The sequence below is a fragment of the Oppia nitens genome, unplaced genomic scaffold, assembly GCF_028296485.1.
Source record: "Oppia nitens isolate AA-2021 unplaced genomic scaffold, nextdenovo-longstitch-racon4-pilon3 scaffold5_pilon_pilon_pilon, whole genome shotgun sequence".
Classification (NCBI taxonomy): Eukaryota; Metazoa; Arthropoda; class Arachnida; order Sarcoptiformes; family Oppiidae; genus Oppia; species Oppia nitens.
In genome coordinates, this window is record NW_026533243.1 from 1,287,845 (window position 1) to 1,303,107 (window position 15,263).

At 22.8% G+C, this 15,263-nt stretch overlaps 1 protein-coding gene across 2 annotated transcripts in view; it reads right to left on the reverse strand.

The window, feature by feature from the left end:
• Positions 1 to 9,476, reverse strand: part of LOC128961348 (protein eva-1-like) — a 30,903-nt gene extending 21,427 nt beyond the window's left edge. For both annotated transcript variants that reach the window (XM_054307578.1, XM_054307577.1), the window contains exon 1: positions 9,050 to 9,476. In XM_054307578.1, the coding sequence (XP_054163553.1) occupies positions 9,050 to 9,398 (349 nt within the window). In that variant the 5' untranslated portion in view covers positions 9,399 to 9,476. The remainder of the gene's footprint in view (positions 1 to 9,049) is intronic.
• Between the last annotated feature and the right edge of the window lie 5,787 nt (positions 9,477 to 15,263).

The window sequence follows — 15,263 nt, forward strand, 5'->3', positions numbered from 1 at the left end:
TACATTTTTTATACTAATTTATTTAAATATTATTTAATAATATTTCTCGTATAGTATTTTAAGATTTTATAACTAAACTTTTATAGACACACTTGTGATGCAAATAAAGTATATTTATTTTGAAATGCATTTAAATAAGTTGTGTGAATAAATGTTAAGTAAAGTGTCTATAATTAACAATAATAACAAATGTCAAATAATATTTAACATTTTAATATAAAAAAAATTTGCTAACTTTAGCATTATCAAATAATAGATATTATCAACAGAAAAACTACAAAAATATATAATATCTTAATTTATTTATATATTATTTTCTTACACATTAGGAATGCGATGTAAATATAAATTACACTATAATTCATGTTTTAATATCTTAATAGTAGATATCAAACAATGTGATTATTAAGAAATTTGTAGTTAACTGGGATTATACTTCACTTACAGTATATATATATATATATATATAGTACAACATTTTGTTATTTTGTTATTAAAAAATAGACAATTGGCTTTTTGCCATTTGTTACACTTGTAATGTATAATAATATAAAAGTTTTAAAAAAATCTTATTGGTATATTAAAAGCAACAATTTTTAGATGACTTTTGTATTAAAATAGGCGTTAAAGTCACATATCATACAGATATATTATATATATATTATATAAAACTCATAGTTTAGCTAAATATAACATTTTAGACAACAACAAAAATTTTTGGCAATTCTTATAATTACACATTTTTTTAATACTATGTGTGCTAGCAGTAACCCGGGCTATAGTTTATGTTAAAATATAAATATAATTTTTGTTATGGTTTTTAATTATAATTAAAAATAATACTAATAATTTATTAAATCTTTTTTATTTATTAATAATTATTTTGGCTAATGTCTAATAATTTTGTTATTTTTTGGTAAACAAAACATTATTATAATTATTAAATTCAATGTTAAATCCAAAATTATTATTAGTATTCTAGTAATTAGCAAAAGAGTAATAAAGTTCTAATGAAACGTTTATTTTTGGGATAAAATGCTTTAATTACTAAATAAATGAGTTTTTCCGACTAAATTAATACAATTTTTTGGTTAATCTGATTAATATATTTAATACTTAAACTTTGAACCCTATTTCGCCAATTTATTTGATGTTTTCATAAATATTAATAATAATAAGTCATAAAAGTCATTTGAAAAATCATTTTTCATATTTTATAATAAATTATTTTTATACAAATCAATGTACTTTTATACTATGAAAATATTTCACATTAAATATACAAGTATAATAAATACATCAAAAATATAATAATATCGCATACATTGTTGATATTAATACTATTTTTAAAATATAAATTTATATGCATTTATATTAAAATACATTATGATAAAATTTTTCAATAATATTCAGTAAACACATTATTATTATCATTATTCATATTATTATTACATTTTACTGTACAAAATATCTCAACAAAATGCATTATCAATAATATTTTTAGATATTCAGTATAACTTATACTTTATAATATTTATATCATTGTTGTGGTCTTTATTATTTGAATAGTCAAACATTTGTCTCCTTTTATTCTCTCTCTCTCTCTCTCTCTCTCTCTCAGATTTTTCATCACAATTGAAAAAATGAGTATATAGGCACTGGTAGTAAGTATTAATATATTAAGAAATTCATATTATTAGAGAGAACCTTTAGTTAAAGCTACTGGTGCTTAACAATCGGGAAAGAAAGGCAATAATCTATACGTAAAATCGATTTCATATAACAATCTCTAAACATAATTCTGTATTTATTGGACTTTTAGTTTCCTAATACTTAAAGATATAGTTATATAACTTATATTACAACTGATGTTATACTATTACCCTAAAAACTACCCGTTCCCTACTATGATAGCGTGCATTCATTAAGATAGTGAAATGGTTGTTCACCTTTTAGTGTCTTTAATAATATCTCTAATAATACAACAACACTACCATTATATACCTTAAATATATATTGTAATATCAGTACAAACAGTTATATCACACAATTATTATGAGACATATTATGAATATTATATCGTATATAACAAAAAAATGTATATCATAATGAACAACAAAAATACATTTAATAATTTCCAATCTATTGATTTTGATTATTATTATATATTATATAAATAAATATATAGTAATAAAAATAATTATATAAATATAATGCTGTTATTAATTTTAATTTCAGCCTCATTTCTATATCAGCATAACAGCAACAAAAGTATTAAAAAATTAATTACTTTATATACAAATAACATTTTTTATATAACATTTTATCGGCTTTTCTAATCTAAGTCATATATATACAGTATATAAAAAATATATAAACAGTATATAAATCAAATATTTTGTTATCTTTTTATTTATTATTTTACTTTTCAGTTATTATTGCCAACAATTGAAAGCATACGAAAAAACAAATAATAGTGAAAATACAAAAAAGAAATAATACTGTTTTGTATTACTTATATTGTATTTTTTGTTTTTGTTGTTAGTCGATGTTATTATTATTATTGTTGTTGTTATTATTATTTTCATTAGTTTTAAAGCAAAAATTTGTTATATATTTGTCTGTTTCTGTTTGTTTGATAGTATGTATGTCTGTTGTATGGCAAACATAATCATAACTACAGAGAGTTATGTCATAACATAACAAATACGGGAAGAGATGATATATATATATATATATATATATATATATATATATATATATATATATATATATATAGAGAGAGAGAGAGAGAGAGTATGATATGTGATTTGTTTGAAAATTATAACCATAAATGTACTCTCATTACTGTATAAAGTATATTAAAAAAAATTGTCAATTAGTTTATATTGTATATAAAATATAAAACATTTAATTTAATAGTAAATGTTAATTACCGTAAAAAAATAATAAATATATATATGATATGAAATCTATCATCACTTTGATAATAATAAAAATATGAAATTTAATAGTTAATAGTTAATTAGTTATTTTTAACAAATTTTGTTGATTTATTTGATTTTATTTATTACAATATTTTATGTGATATTTATCCTTATTATCATATATATTGTATCCACATTTAAAAAAATTAAATTGCCATAAATGGACGCCTATAACAAATATAATAGTCTTGTATTTAAATTCATATTTAAATATTTATACTTTTAGTAAATACAACATATATTATGTAGCCATAAAAATTCAAACATTGGATTCAGATTTTATAATCAATAATTTAAAACAAATATTTTAATACTAAATTTTTTTGTATTTAGTTTACAATATAACAAAAAATTTTATTATTCACTAATTTAATGTATTTGAAATATTTTCTGATAGTTTTATTTTTATTTGTGTTGTAATAATAATAATAAAATCTTTTAAAATTACATAACATTTACACATAGAGTATATGTAATAAAATATTTAGCGATAAATAAATTCAATGCAAAACTCTCGACATATTACTCACACCAATGCTATCGAAATGATAGGAATTTTCGCATTTTTACAGCCATTTAGTACTTATACACCAATAATAGGACTTAAGTAAAGTTTTTAAAAAATATATATATTTATTTATCCTTTAAACATATAAATGATGAAGGTAATTTAGTGTATAAATTTCAAGTGTCAATTGATGACAATAAATACGATTTTGTTGTTGTTATAATTATATGAATGACTTATCAAAAATAATTATTGTAATTGAATTTATATAATATAAAACAAAATTTCGTAAAATTCAATAAATATAAAAATGATTATACTAAAATTTATTATAATTGTATTTTAAAACATTTGTATTACAAAATTACAAATTAACTGCACTATGAACCTCATAAACCAGTGGGGATAGGGATACATAAAAAATTCATACCTTATGTCATGAGTTATAATGCATTTTAGGTCAATAATAGTAAAGTTATTTTTTTCTGGACATATGGTACGGGACTTTAAATTATATTTATGTTGCGTAATGTTTTGGGCACACGTAGCTGCCCTACTATAACCACTACTACCATCACCACCACCAGAGTCATACCATACAAGTAATTCACATTTAATGGTGTCATAAATTATTTCCATTAGATTTAAAAATGGGAATAAATTTTTTTGGCCGAAAAAAAAGTTTACCCAAAAAATAAAGTAAAAAGTGATGCCGCTATTGCATAGTGTTAGTCAATGAATAAAAATTAACGTTTATTTTCTTTTTAAAAAAACAAAAATTATTTTTATGTTTATTGTTATTATAGTTAATATATTGATCCAATATATACATATACAGTATAATATATTTGTGTGTGTGTTAGTTACTGAGCATATAATACGGTACTATGAAAAAGGACAGTACTAGTCATGGCATAATCATACATATCGTATATGACTAAACTTCATACAGTATATCCTTATATGATGTGATGCCTAAATCTAACACATAAGTTGTTATCTAATATTATATAATATAATACAGAATGTATATTAATATTAAACATTATATGTATATAAAAAAATGAGTTATTATTTATGTAAATTGAAAATAAATATTTCAATTATAACCTCATTTGCATCAAATTAGTTTCCGTTTTCAATGTTATAATTAGGTTTATTATTATTATATTATTATAATATAGACACCGCTCAGGGAGTTTGTCAATGAAAGTGTGGAAGTGAGAGAAACTGAGAAAATAATCAATTTTGGCAACAATTTCATATACTATATACACATACATATTGTACTGTACTGTATAAACATAGTATTGCAGTGATTTTTGTTAATATAATTTGAAGTGTTATTATACAATAGCATTGAATGTCAGGTCGATAGCATAGTAATGGTTAGGCATACATATGGTATGAGCGAGTAATAGTAGCAGAAAAAAATATATACAGTAAAGTGATATCTAATAAATCACAATCAACTCAATTGTAGTCAAAGAGTAATTGGTTTAAGTGAAAAGTGTTGCCTATTTTTAGGGCAATCACAGAGTATTGGAGATCAAAGTATCACTTTTTTAACTCTCTCTCTCTCTCTTGAAAACTATTTTACAATATCGACTATACGTCTACTGTTCTCATATATTGTCGGCTTTTTTTTTCTCTCTCTCTCTCTGTCTTTCATGTATTAAAAAAGTTCGACACATATTGACCGACACTTATATATCGAGCTCAGGGATGTGATAAATAGAGCGATCGTTAGCTCACTATTCACTCAATCACAATAGGATTACATTTCTCAGTTGAATACCATTGACGTGTGTTTTTCAAGAGTGACGAGACCTGAGACTACTTGTGCTCTTTCTCTTCATAAGCATAGGTGTGCCGTCACTTCACTACCACTAAAACCATTAGTTTTTTTCTTTGGGTACAAAAACCCCACAAAATACTCCCACTATTATTGACGGACACAATAATTCTCATTCAATGGTATCACACACTCAAACCCAATAAATACAATACACGTTAGATAACAAGCATTTTTTTGGACCATTATATTTGTGATTAATTACATTAGTTAAAAATGTTGTCATTATTTTGTTGTTGTTATTGTTGTTGGTGTTGTTAAATACAAATTAGGAGTTTATTTAACTTCAGGATACAAGTGGTGTACTCCCTGTTCCCAACTTCGATCATCACATTACCACAAACTACCTCTTCTAATACCCACAAAAAAATTAGCAAATATTTATCTATACAATCAATTTGCACAACAATTTCTATTTAATAAAAAAAATTCTTTTAAAAAAGTTTTGAAAAAAAATCCATTACTTTTATAATCACTAATAATAATAATTATAAATTGAAAATTCCTACGAAAATTTAAATAAAATAAAAGATTAGTTTCAAAATAATTTTTTTTTAAGTAAATTGATGTGAAATAATATAAAAATTTCTTTTAACTCATCTCTAGACAGTCTATATGTGTGGTAAAGGATTAGCTATTTTTTAAATGAAACGTTTTATATTTCGAGACTAAAGAGGCATAAAATCGTTTTAAATTAATATTTTTCTCTTAAATAAAATAAGAATTTTCTCTTTTTTTCGACTGAAAATAGTGTCATAAAAAGGTCTCACCATTGATGGGGAGATAAGACTCTTAAAACTTTATATATAGATAATATACAATTACTAAACAGTTGCATATAATTATTGTTATATGATATAACAGTCACAAAAATATTTAATATTTAAGACAGAAAGACAAAGAGCGAGAGAGAGAGAGAGAGAGAGAGAGAGAGAGAGAGAGAGAGAGAGAGAGAGAGAGAGAGAGTAAGAGTAAGTCATTTCACGGAACTGTTAAGAAAAAAGGAGATTTGAAACAAATTTTTATATATGAGTGCCAACTGAACGGTACATCTGTTATATAATAGTTTAGTACATTATATAATAGTCTACTTTATTTCTCATTTATAGTTAACAAATATATATATATATATATATATATATATATATATAACAGATATATAGAAATATTATATCTTATATGATATGGTAAGTGAAAAACTTGTGACAATAAGAAGAGATTGCGGATGAAAACAGAAATGTTTGAAAATCTATTTTCAGAGTCACTCCTAACTCATGTATACAATAATACCTCTCCTCTCTCTTCATAGTAATTCCCAAAACGTTTTTATATACAGTATATATGTATTATATAAAGTATTGTAGTTTTTTTCTTCGCTAAAAGCTGAAGAACAGTTCGCTTTTTAGGCGAACCCTAATATTGAGGAATGCTTTTTAGCTTATAGTTTATGTGTGTTTTTGAGACCAAAAATTTTATTTTCTCAATGCAATCGCGTCTTTACTTTTGGGTATACTGTCCTCTAAAGGAAAAGTAAACTTAAGACATATATATATATATATATATATATATATATATATACATACAGTCCTCCCTTTCCTTTCACATACACTCACTCGCACTCCCAGTATTGCTATGAAAATCCTGTTAAACCTCTTTTATATTTAACAAAAAAAACTTATAAATATTTTAATAGAAGTTAACTAATAATAAAATGTATATTTTATTTCAATGACATAACACTTGCACTACTGTAAAGAATTTTTATCTTTTAAAAAATGCATATATTTTGATAATGTATTTTATTATATATTATTAATACATTATACTATATTATACTATATTTGTAATGTATTTAAGAAAATGCGTTAAATAATAATAAAAAAAGAAACTTTTATTAAATAATAAAATAAAATAAATTTTTAATAAATCTAATTTATTTTGTTTCTGTTTATGTTTAGATAAACAAAAAATATATGTAAAATATAATTTTGTTAACATCGCTATCAATATCATTGAATGTATACACAAATAAATGTACTCTAATATTGTACTGTATTTCACAGAATCTGTAAAATATACAGTGTATACACACAAAAATATTTTCTGATTAAAAATACAAAATTGAGTTATTGGATTAAATTTGTGTCTCAATAGTATTTTGGTGGGTGAGTGAGTGTGTGAGTGAGTTAGTTAGTGAGTGAGTGAGTGAGTGAGTGAGTGAGTGAGAGAGWGAGTGAGAGAGAGAGAGAGAGCTGAGAGAGAGAGCTGAGAGAACTTTAGAGAGTGGTATCGCTTTCAAGTCAGTATAAAATATAAAAAAAATATTTTTTTATGTATTTATTTTTTCTTCTTTATTCAAAAGTATTTGTATTTTATTTTGTTGTCTTTTCATTCACTCCCTAATACTGTATATACTTTATATATATAGCATATAGTGATATATTAACAAAAAAGGTATGATTCTTGTGAACCAACTTTATGTATGAAATATAAAGACTTTTATCTACCGATATATACGGGTATTTTGTTTGTTATTTATTTTACTATATATTTTTTTTGACACCGATATATGAAATAGATTATAATAGTTGTATAGCATATTTTAAACTATTCAGTGTCAGTTTAGGTAAATATTAAAAACTGGGTGTACAGTGTCATGAAATGCAAATAATTGACATAATCTAAAGTTTAAACATATAAAAAATGTGTGTATTATATATATATATTATATATATATATATATATATATATATATATATATATATAGTGTGTGTGAGTGAGTGAGTGAGTGCTGATGATGATGATTGAGATAATGATACTTCATTGAACTTTAAATAAATCGATTTGTATGTATTATCATTTATTATTGCTATTTAAAGATGATAGATAATATAATTTATATTCTTACCTAATAGTAAATGACAAATATATAAATATAAGAGAAAGTTTAAATATTTAAGTAATAATACAAAATAATATGTAATAAAAAAATCAAGGTGTGCTTAGAGTAAAATGTTTATTTCAATTAATGTGTTTATTGTTGTCAATCATAAGTTTGGAGATTAAACTATAATTAGAAACAAATATCAATAGTAATAGTTTTGTGAAACAATGAGAAAAAATTGTTCACAAAATAACTAAAAATAAATTCAAAATAAAACTCTTAGCACTTATATGCGATAAGATAGGGCTTATGTGATATAATATTTTAAGAGTTATAATTATATTTGTTTAATATATATTATATACCGTATATACTATATCCACATATAAAACATAAAAACAAATAATAAACTCGTAAAAATTCATTTAAAAATTTTCATATATTAAATAACACATACATATAAAATAAAAATAAAATAAACATATCATGCAAATCAGGCAATAATAAAAAATATGATTTTTGACATTCACTTTTGCTAATGCATGAAATAAAGTTATTTTTAAATATATTAGTATATAATTAGATATCCGCGTGTATAGACACAAACGTTGGGTTAATAATACTTAAGAATAAAAAATAAATATTAGAAAATAAATAAAATTTAAAAGTATCAAATAAAATGTTAGTTAATAACTGATGGTTAAATTTATAAATAAATAAATAAATATATTATGAGTATATATTATAAATTGTATGTTATGTTTATTATTATTTTTTATAATTATTTTTTATAATTATTTGTTTCATAGACTTACGTAAATTACTGGCAACAACTAATTGATGAGATTGAAGGCTAAACACTAGTAAAACAACTAAACAATATTTGACGACTAGATTTGGCATCAATGATGATGACGATGACTGTTGTTGTTGATGTTGATGTTGTTGTTGGGAAATGGTTGGCATCAGTGCACTGGTAATTAGTTTGCTTGTCTTATGTTTGTTATTATTATGCATAAAATTCAATGAATTGTTTTTTTGATGATTTCTGTTCCGTAATGATGTTGCTGTTGTTGTTGTTGATGATGATAAAGATGACATACATTGATGCGATGGACTGGGATGTGATGGCGACAAATATTGACGGTGCTTATCATTAGACATTTTGTTTGACAATTAAATTATAGCTACTATCAGTAGGTTATGACACATATGAAACTAATAATAATAATAATAACATATCGCGTGTAGAGATAACTAAAGACATACTATTATTATAGTATTAATAATAAAAAATGTTTGAATTGTTTGAAGATATATATATATATATATATATATATATATATATATATATATATATAAACAGTAGTTATATATAAAAAAAATAAAAGTAGTTATGATGTGTTTATTATGATTGCAACAAATTTATTGACAATAATAATATTAATTTTAAAGAAAAATTATTATTTGTTTTATTGATAAAGTAATCACTGTTACACTTAATATTGTTGTGTGATTTCGATGACAATATTGAATATATATATACAGTATATGTGTTTCCCTGTGTGTGTATATACTGTATGTCTTATCAATGACAGCACTGGTATTGTGTCATTTGGCAGTACTTCCGACACAAGTAGACATTATATGCCAAATGATATGACACACTAGCAATTGATATGATATGAATAGTTATTTCTTAATATATATATATCAAGAAAGAAAGGTTTACTTTATACTGTATATTATTAGACTTCTATCAGTTCAATAATAATAATAATAATAATATGATACACACGAGAGAAACAACAGTTTAGTTATAATTATAATATCGATATATTAAGAGATGAAAAAATAGTAAATAGTAGTGTTTCGCACACTGTTTGTGCTTTAGTGTTGATTCTGTAGTAAATAAAAATAAGGTATAGTAGACATCACTGATAACTATTTGCTCCCAGTGCTCACTCACTCACTCTCATTCATTAATCAATAAGAAACAGTTGAATCTTTTTTTTGGATACAATATTTGAAGGACAGTCTATACACTAGAAGTTTTGTTGATAAAACTCAAGATTCAGGACTCTTTCATCATCAGTACGTGGATGTGAATTGAATGGTTAGGGAGATTGAGAGAGAGATCGCTGGCACTGGTAGAGAGAGTCGATTGACTGGATATCTGTGTTGTGCCAAATGCTTAACGCAAAAAGTTTTTTCTCTCTAACTACCAGAAAGCCATGCGCGGCACCGGTAGTTAGTGGTAGTGTTCAACATAAACAACACGTTCCTCACAATTATAAGTAATATCAAACCTCTCTCTCTCTCTCTCTCTCTCTCCGCTTCTTTTACTAATCAAACAAATCTTTAAATTTTTTAATTCATTAACAATTAGTTTGGTATTGGGATCGGTATTTAACAAACAGGAAAAGTATTTGTAGTTTTTTTTTTAAATTAAAGAGTTGTTTAACATTCAAAATGAATAAACAGTTTTTTTGCTGTGATTTATTTATTACAAAATACATACACATAATACACGTATACAACTAATCGATAGACAACAAGATTACAGATCAATGAGTTTGTAGGCATTTGAATGAATGACTGAATAAATGGTTGAATAAGATATTTGAATACTAAATGTATTCAATGAGGAAATATACATACAGTGTGTGTATATTATATTATATACAACTATCTCTCAGATCCCCTCAAATATTATGCTCTGGTATTGGATCTGCATATTTGATAAGCAATATTTCACTGAGAAATTGTAGTCAATTGTTGTATTCATACAACTTTATAGTTCAATGTGTTTTAAAATTCAAACATTTTTAGTGTAAAAGTTATCATTTAGTTTATACTGTTATATGACATATGCCTTAAAATTGAAGCAAACATTTATATGTCATTCATAGTCAATGGTTTTATTTTTGTTATTTACTGTAAGGATTGAAATGAAAAGAGAGGCAAAAATAAAGAGAAAATGCATTCAAAATATATTTATACACATATGACTCAATAGGTACACATTATATCTAATGGTATGGGTTTACTATTGGGTTGTTTGGTTTGGGATGTCTAGCATTTTGTACACAAATTATAATGCATATCATCCTAATGTCATTTGGTTGAAGAGAGAGAGAGAGAGAGAGAGAGAGAGAGAGAGAGAGAGAGATAGCGATAGGAGGGATGGGTAGTGACTGTATATTTCAACACATAGATAACTATCACCCGTATAGCCGAGTGTCAGATAAATTCAATGAAATATATAGTCGTGTGTTTCATATATCTGTAGATAATATTTTAAAAACAAAACATATGAATGAAATATATGGCGAGAAAACCATTTTTGAAGCGTTAAAACTCCGGGAACTTAATGTGAGGGGACAGGCATTTAGTGGGATATATGGATGGATGTGTGTTCCGAGAGGTTTGACCCCAGTATTGACTACATTTAGGAAATGATTTTTTTCTTTTTATTCTACACTCGACTGTTGATTGAAACACATTTGTTATAATCAGTGATGACTTCTTTTTTTTGTTGTTATGAGACTCCCATACCCTCTATCAATGCCCACGCGTTCATTGAGTGAATATGATATGCATTTTCAAATCAATTATATTATCAGTCATTATAGAAAAATTTATTATAATACATATGAATTATTATATAAACTTTTTAGTTTTATTTAAACAAAAAGTATTGCTTATATTTGACTTAATTTAATGACCGCCACAATGTGTAATCATTTTTTTCTTCTTATATATTATTAGTTTTCCTAAACTAAATCATTAAAATTATTAAATTTTGAATTTTTAAATTATAATTTATATAACAATTTATATTTAGAGTATTACTGTATACATGAATATAGATTTCTAACTTTTGAAACTCTGAAAGCATATATTTATAAAAAATTTAATGATATTAATAGTTTTATGTCATTTATTATACAATTTTATTTTTTTAAACAAAACAAAAAATATATATAATTTTAAAAGTCATACGTATCATCTATAAAATGAAATGATATTTTATATTTAGTTAATAACAGTTTTACAACAATGCAATTATAAATGATTTGTAGTTTTCAACTATGTATTTGTGAAAATATTTTATGAATGCTATTTCAATGTTAAATAGCTATATATATATATATATATATAATGTACAGTAAATTAGATGTTGAAATAAATGTCAAAAAATTAAATTCAAATCGTTTATAAATATAATTATTACTAAACCATAGTCAAAAAATAAATACTAAACACAATTATAAATTATTAGTAAATCTACCATAAAATACAGTATATTTTAAATCCATTTTATCACTACACTAAAAGTGCAATAGTTTTTTATGTAATAATAATAATACTAAAAATACAGTAATAATAATCACAATAATCATAACTTTAATTTTCTCTAAATTATATAAGATATAAAATTATTTATATCATTAAAAAAAACTCTTGTGAAGTAATTAGCCCTCACATCATACATATACTTACTTTTACTTTTCAACTAACTATAGATATAAAAAAACTTGCAAAAGTTTGCCTTAACAAAAAAATTAGCTTAATTTAAGTGTAATCTACAAAAATTTATGCATAATTATAACACATAATTAAGTAATTCTAGTACTAGTATAGAGGGTATACATACTTTTACATAAATCATTAATAACTTAAAGTCAGCCCAAACATTAATGTCATTTTTCAATTAGACTTTTGCATAATTTACTGTATCTAATTTTAATAACAAAAAAATATATATACAGTATATAAAAATTAATAATATCATACAATAATATGAAGAATAATAATAATAAATTAACAATTTAAACCACAAATTAATGTTCACAATATTAATGTATTGCATAGTTATAATGGAAATAAATTTTTTTGTATGTATATATGTATACTGTTTACATCATATATTAGTACTTTATTTCGTACATAAGGTTAACAATATTTAAGTGAAACCCACCCTAAAATCTAAAGGTTTGTTTAAATATCATTTAGTATTTATAATATTGTTTTTTTTGTAGCCATAAAAATCTAATTGTAATTATAATTATTTTTTAATGCCCAGACATTATAAACTCCCAATAGATGCTTGTATTGAAGTTTATTCATAAGTCTAGTTTAATAACCGGAATAATGTTTTTTTTATAAATAAATATTACAAAATAAAAGTTGAAACATGTTGTTAATATTTTTTTGCATATTATAATAATTGTTGGTTTAAGTTTAATAATTATATTTAATATCATTGACAAGTTTATTTAATAGTTTGAAATAATAAATACTTTATTTATATTTTAAAAATATTATCATTAACAAACTAACTCAATTCAAATTGCAAAAATAAAGTTTTTAAAAACATATAAATATTTATAATTAATTATTTCAAACAAACAAAAATGTTTGTTATAAATATATTTTATTTCATCAAAAAATATTATATATTTTTTAAACATTTAAAAAAATATTTGTTTGAAAATTTATTTAAATTTATACAATAATCAATTTTTATAAAACAATTCACAATTTTTTAATAATTTCTTCGTTTTTATTTAAGTCTAGACATTAAGGAAATCTAATTTTAAATACATAATTTGTAGTTTAATTAATATTTAATATACTATTAATAATTTATATAATAATAATAATATTTACAGTGATGTAGTTATATGATAGCAAATATTGAAAAAACAAAATTAACATGGGAATCCCATAGATAGAAATTTCTTTTAGAAACTTTCTAGAAATTTCTCTATTATTTTATAAATTTCTCTTTTTTTGCCAACATTAATTAAGAATATTTTTTTATAGTCCAATATTATATTACATTTAAATATATATATTTTTAAATTAATGATTAATCAAATTGTTTAATTTATGTTCAATTATTAAAGTTAAAATGATTTTTTATAAATATTATTTAATACATATTTGTTAGATGATATATTTATAATACAGTATTGTACTTAAATATCATATTGTTTATTCATAATACAGTACTTAAATAGCATCATAGTTGCTAATATCATATTATATATAAATTTGTATATAAATAACTGTTATTGTTATATAATAATTATAATAATAAATTAAAACTAATCAATAATATAATAATTGTTATTTGTGATTTTAAAGTTTACAATTTTTAAGCAATAGTAAAATTAATACTAAACTATCGTTTAATAGCATAAGTAATGGCAATGCTAGAAAAACAATTTGTGATTTTGTTGATAATTTTGATATTTATGGTCACCTATGGCCTGTCTATCCATTGTTGGCACTGTAACTCACATGTTCACCCGTATTGCACTGATATTACAATGGATGATACAAAAATGATGCAACAAAATCAATCTGAACTGATTATACCCAATGATGTCAATCAATACTATATAGACTGTGAGTCCCTAAATATGAATCTAACAAAATGGAAGTTTAGACAAACCTATACCTTATGTCGCAAAAAATTGGACAAAATTGGTACCGAAATTCGTATGACCAGATCATGTGGTTATCTATTGGAAGGTAAGGACTGTTACCGGACTCGCAACTCATACGTGTGCGAGTGTCAGACTGATGGATGTAATAACGATTCGCCAATTAATGTTAACTTAATATTAATCGTATTAATGTTGTTCATTGTTTTGTATTTATTCAATTAGACAAACAATTTATATTTATATATTGTAATTAAATTATATAATATAATTATTAAGTAATTAATTTTGATTTATTATATTACTATACCATATAAGTTATTACATTAACTACTAGTATTATTATGTTTTAACATAAATTGTTTTGTTTAAAACTTTGTATTATATAACATTAATGTTAAGGCAACGTTGAAAATTTAATTAAACTATTAATATTTTTTTAAATACACTATAAATTAAATGTAATTGAAAAATATTTACATAACATTTTGTATTTTTTCTATTTATTACACTCATGTATTGTTATTAGATAATGGATAGCAACAATAAATTAAATTTTTTGAATCATTAC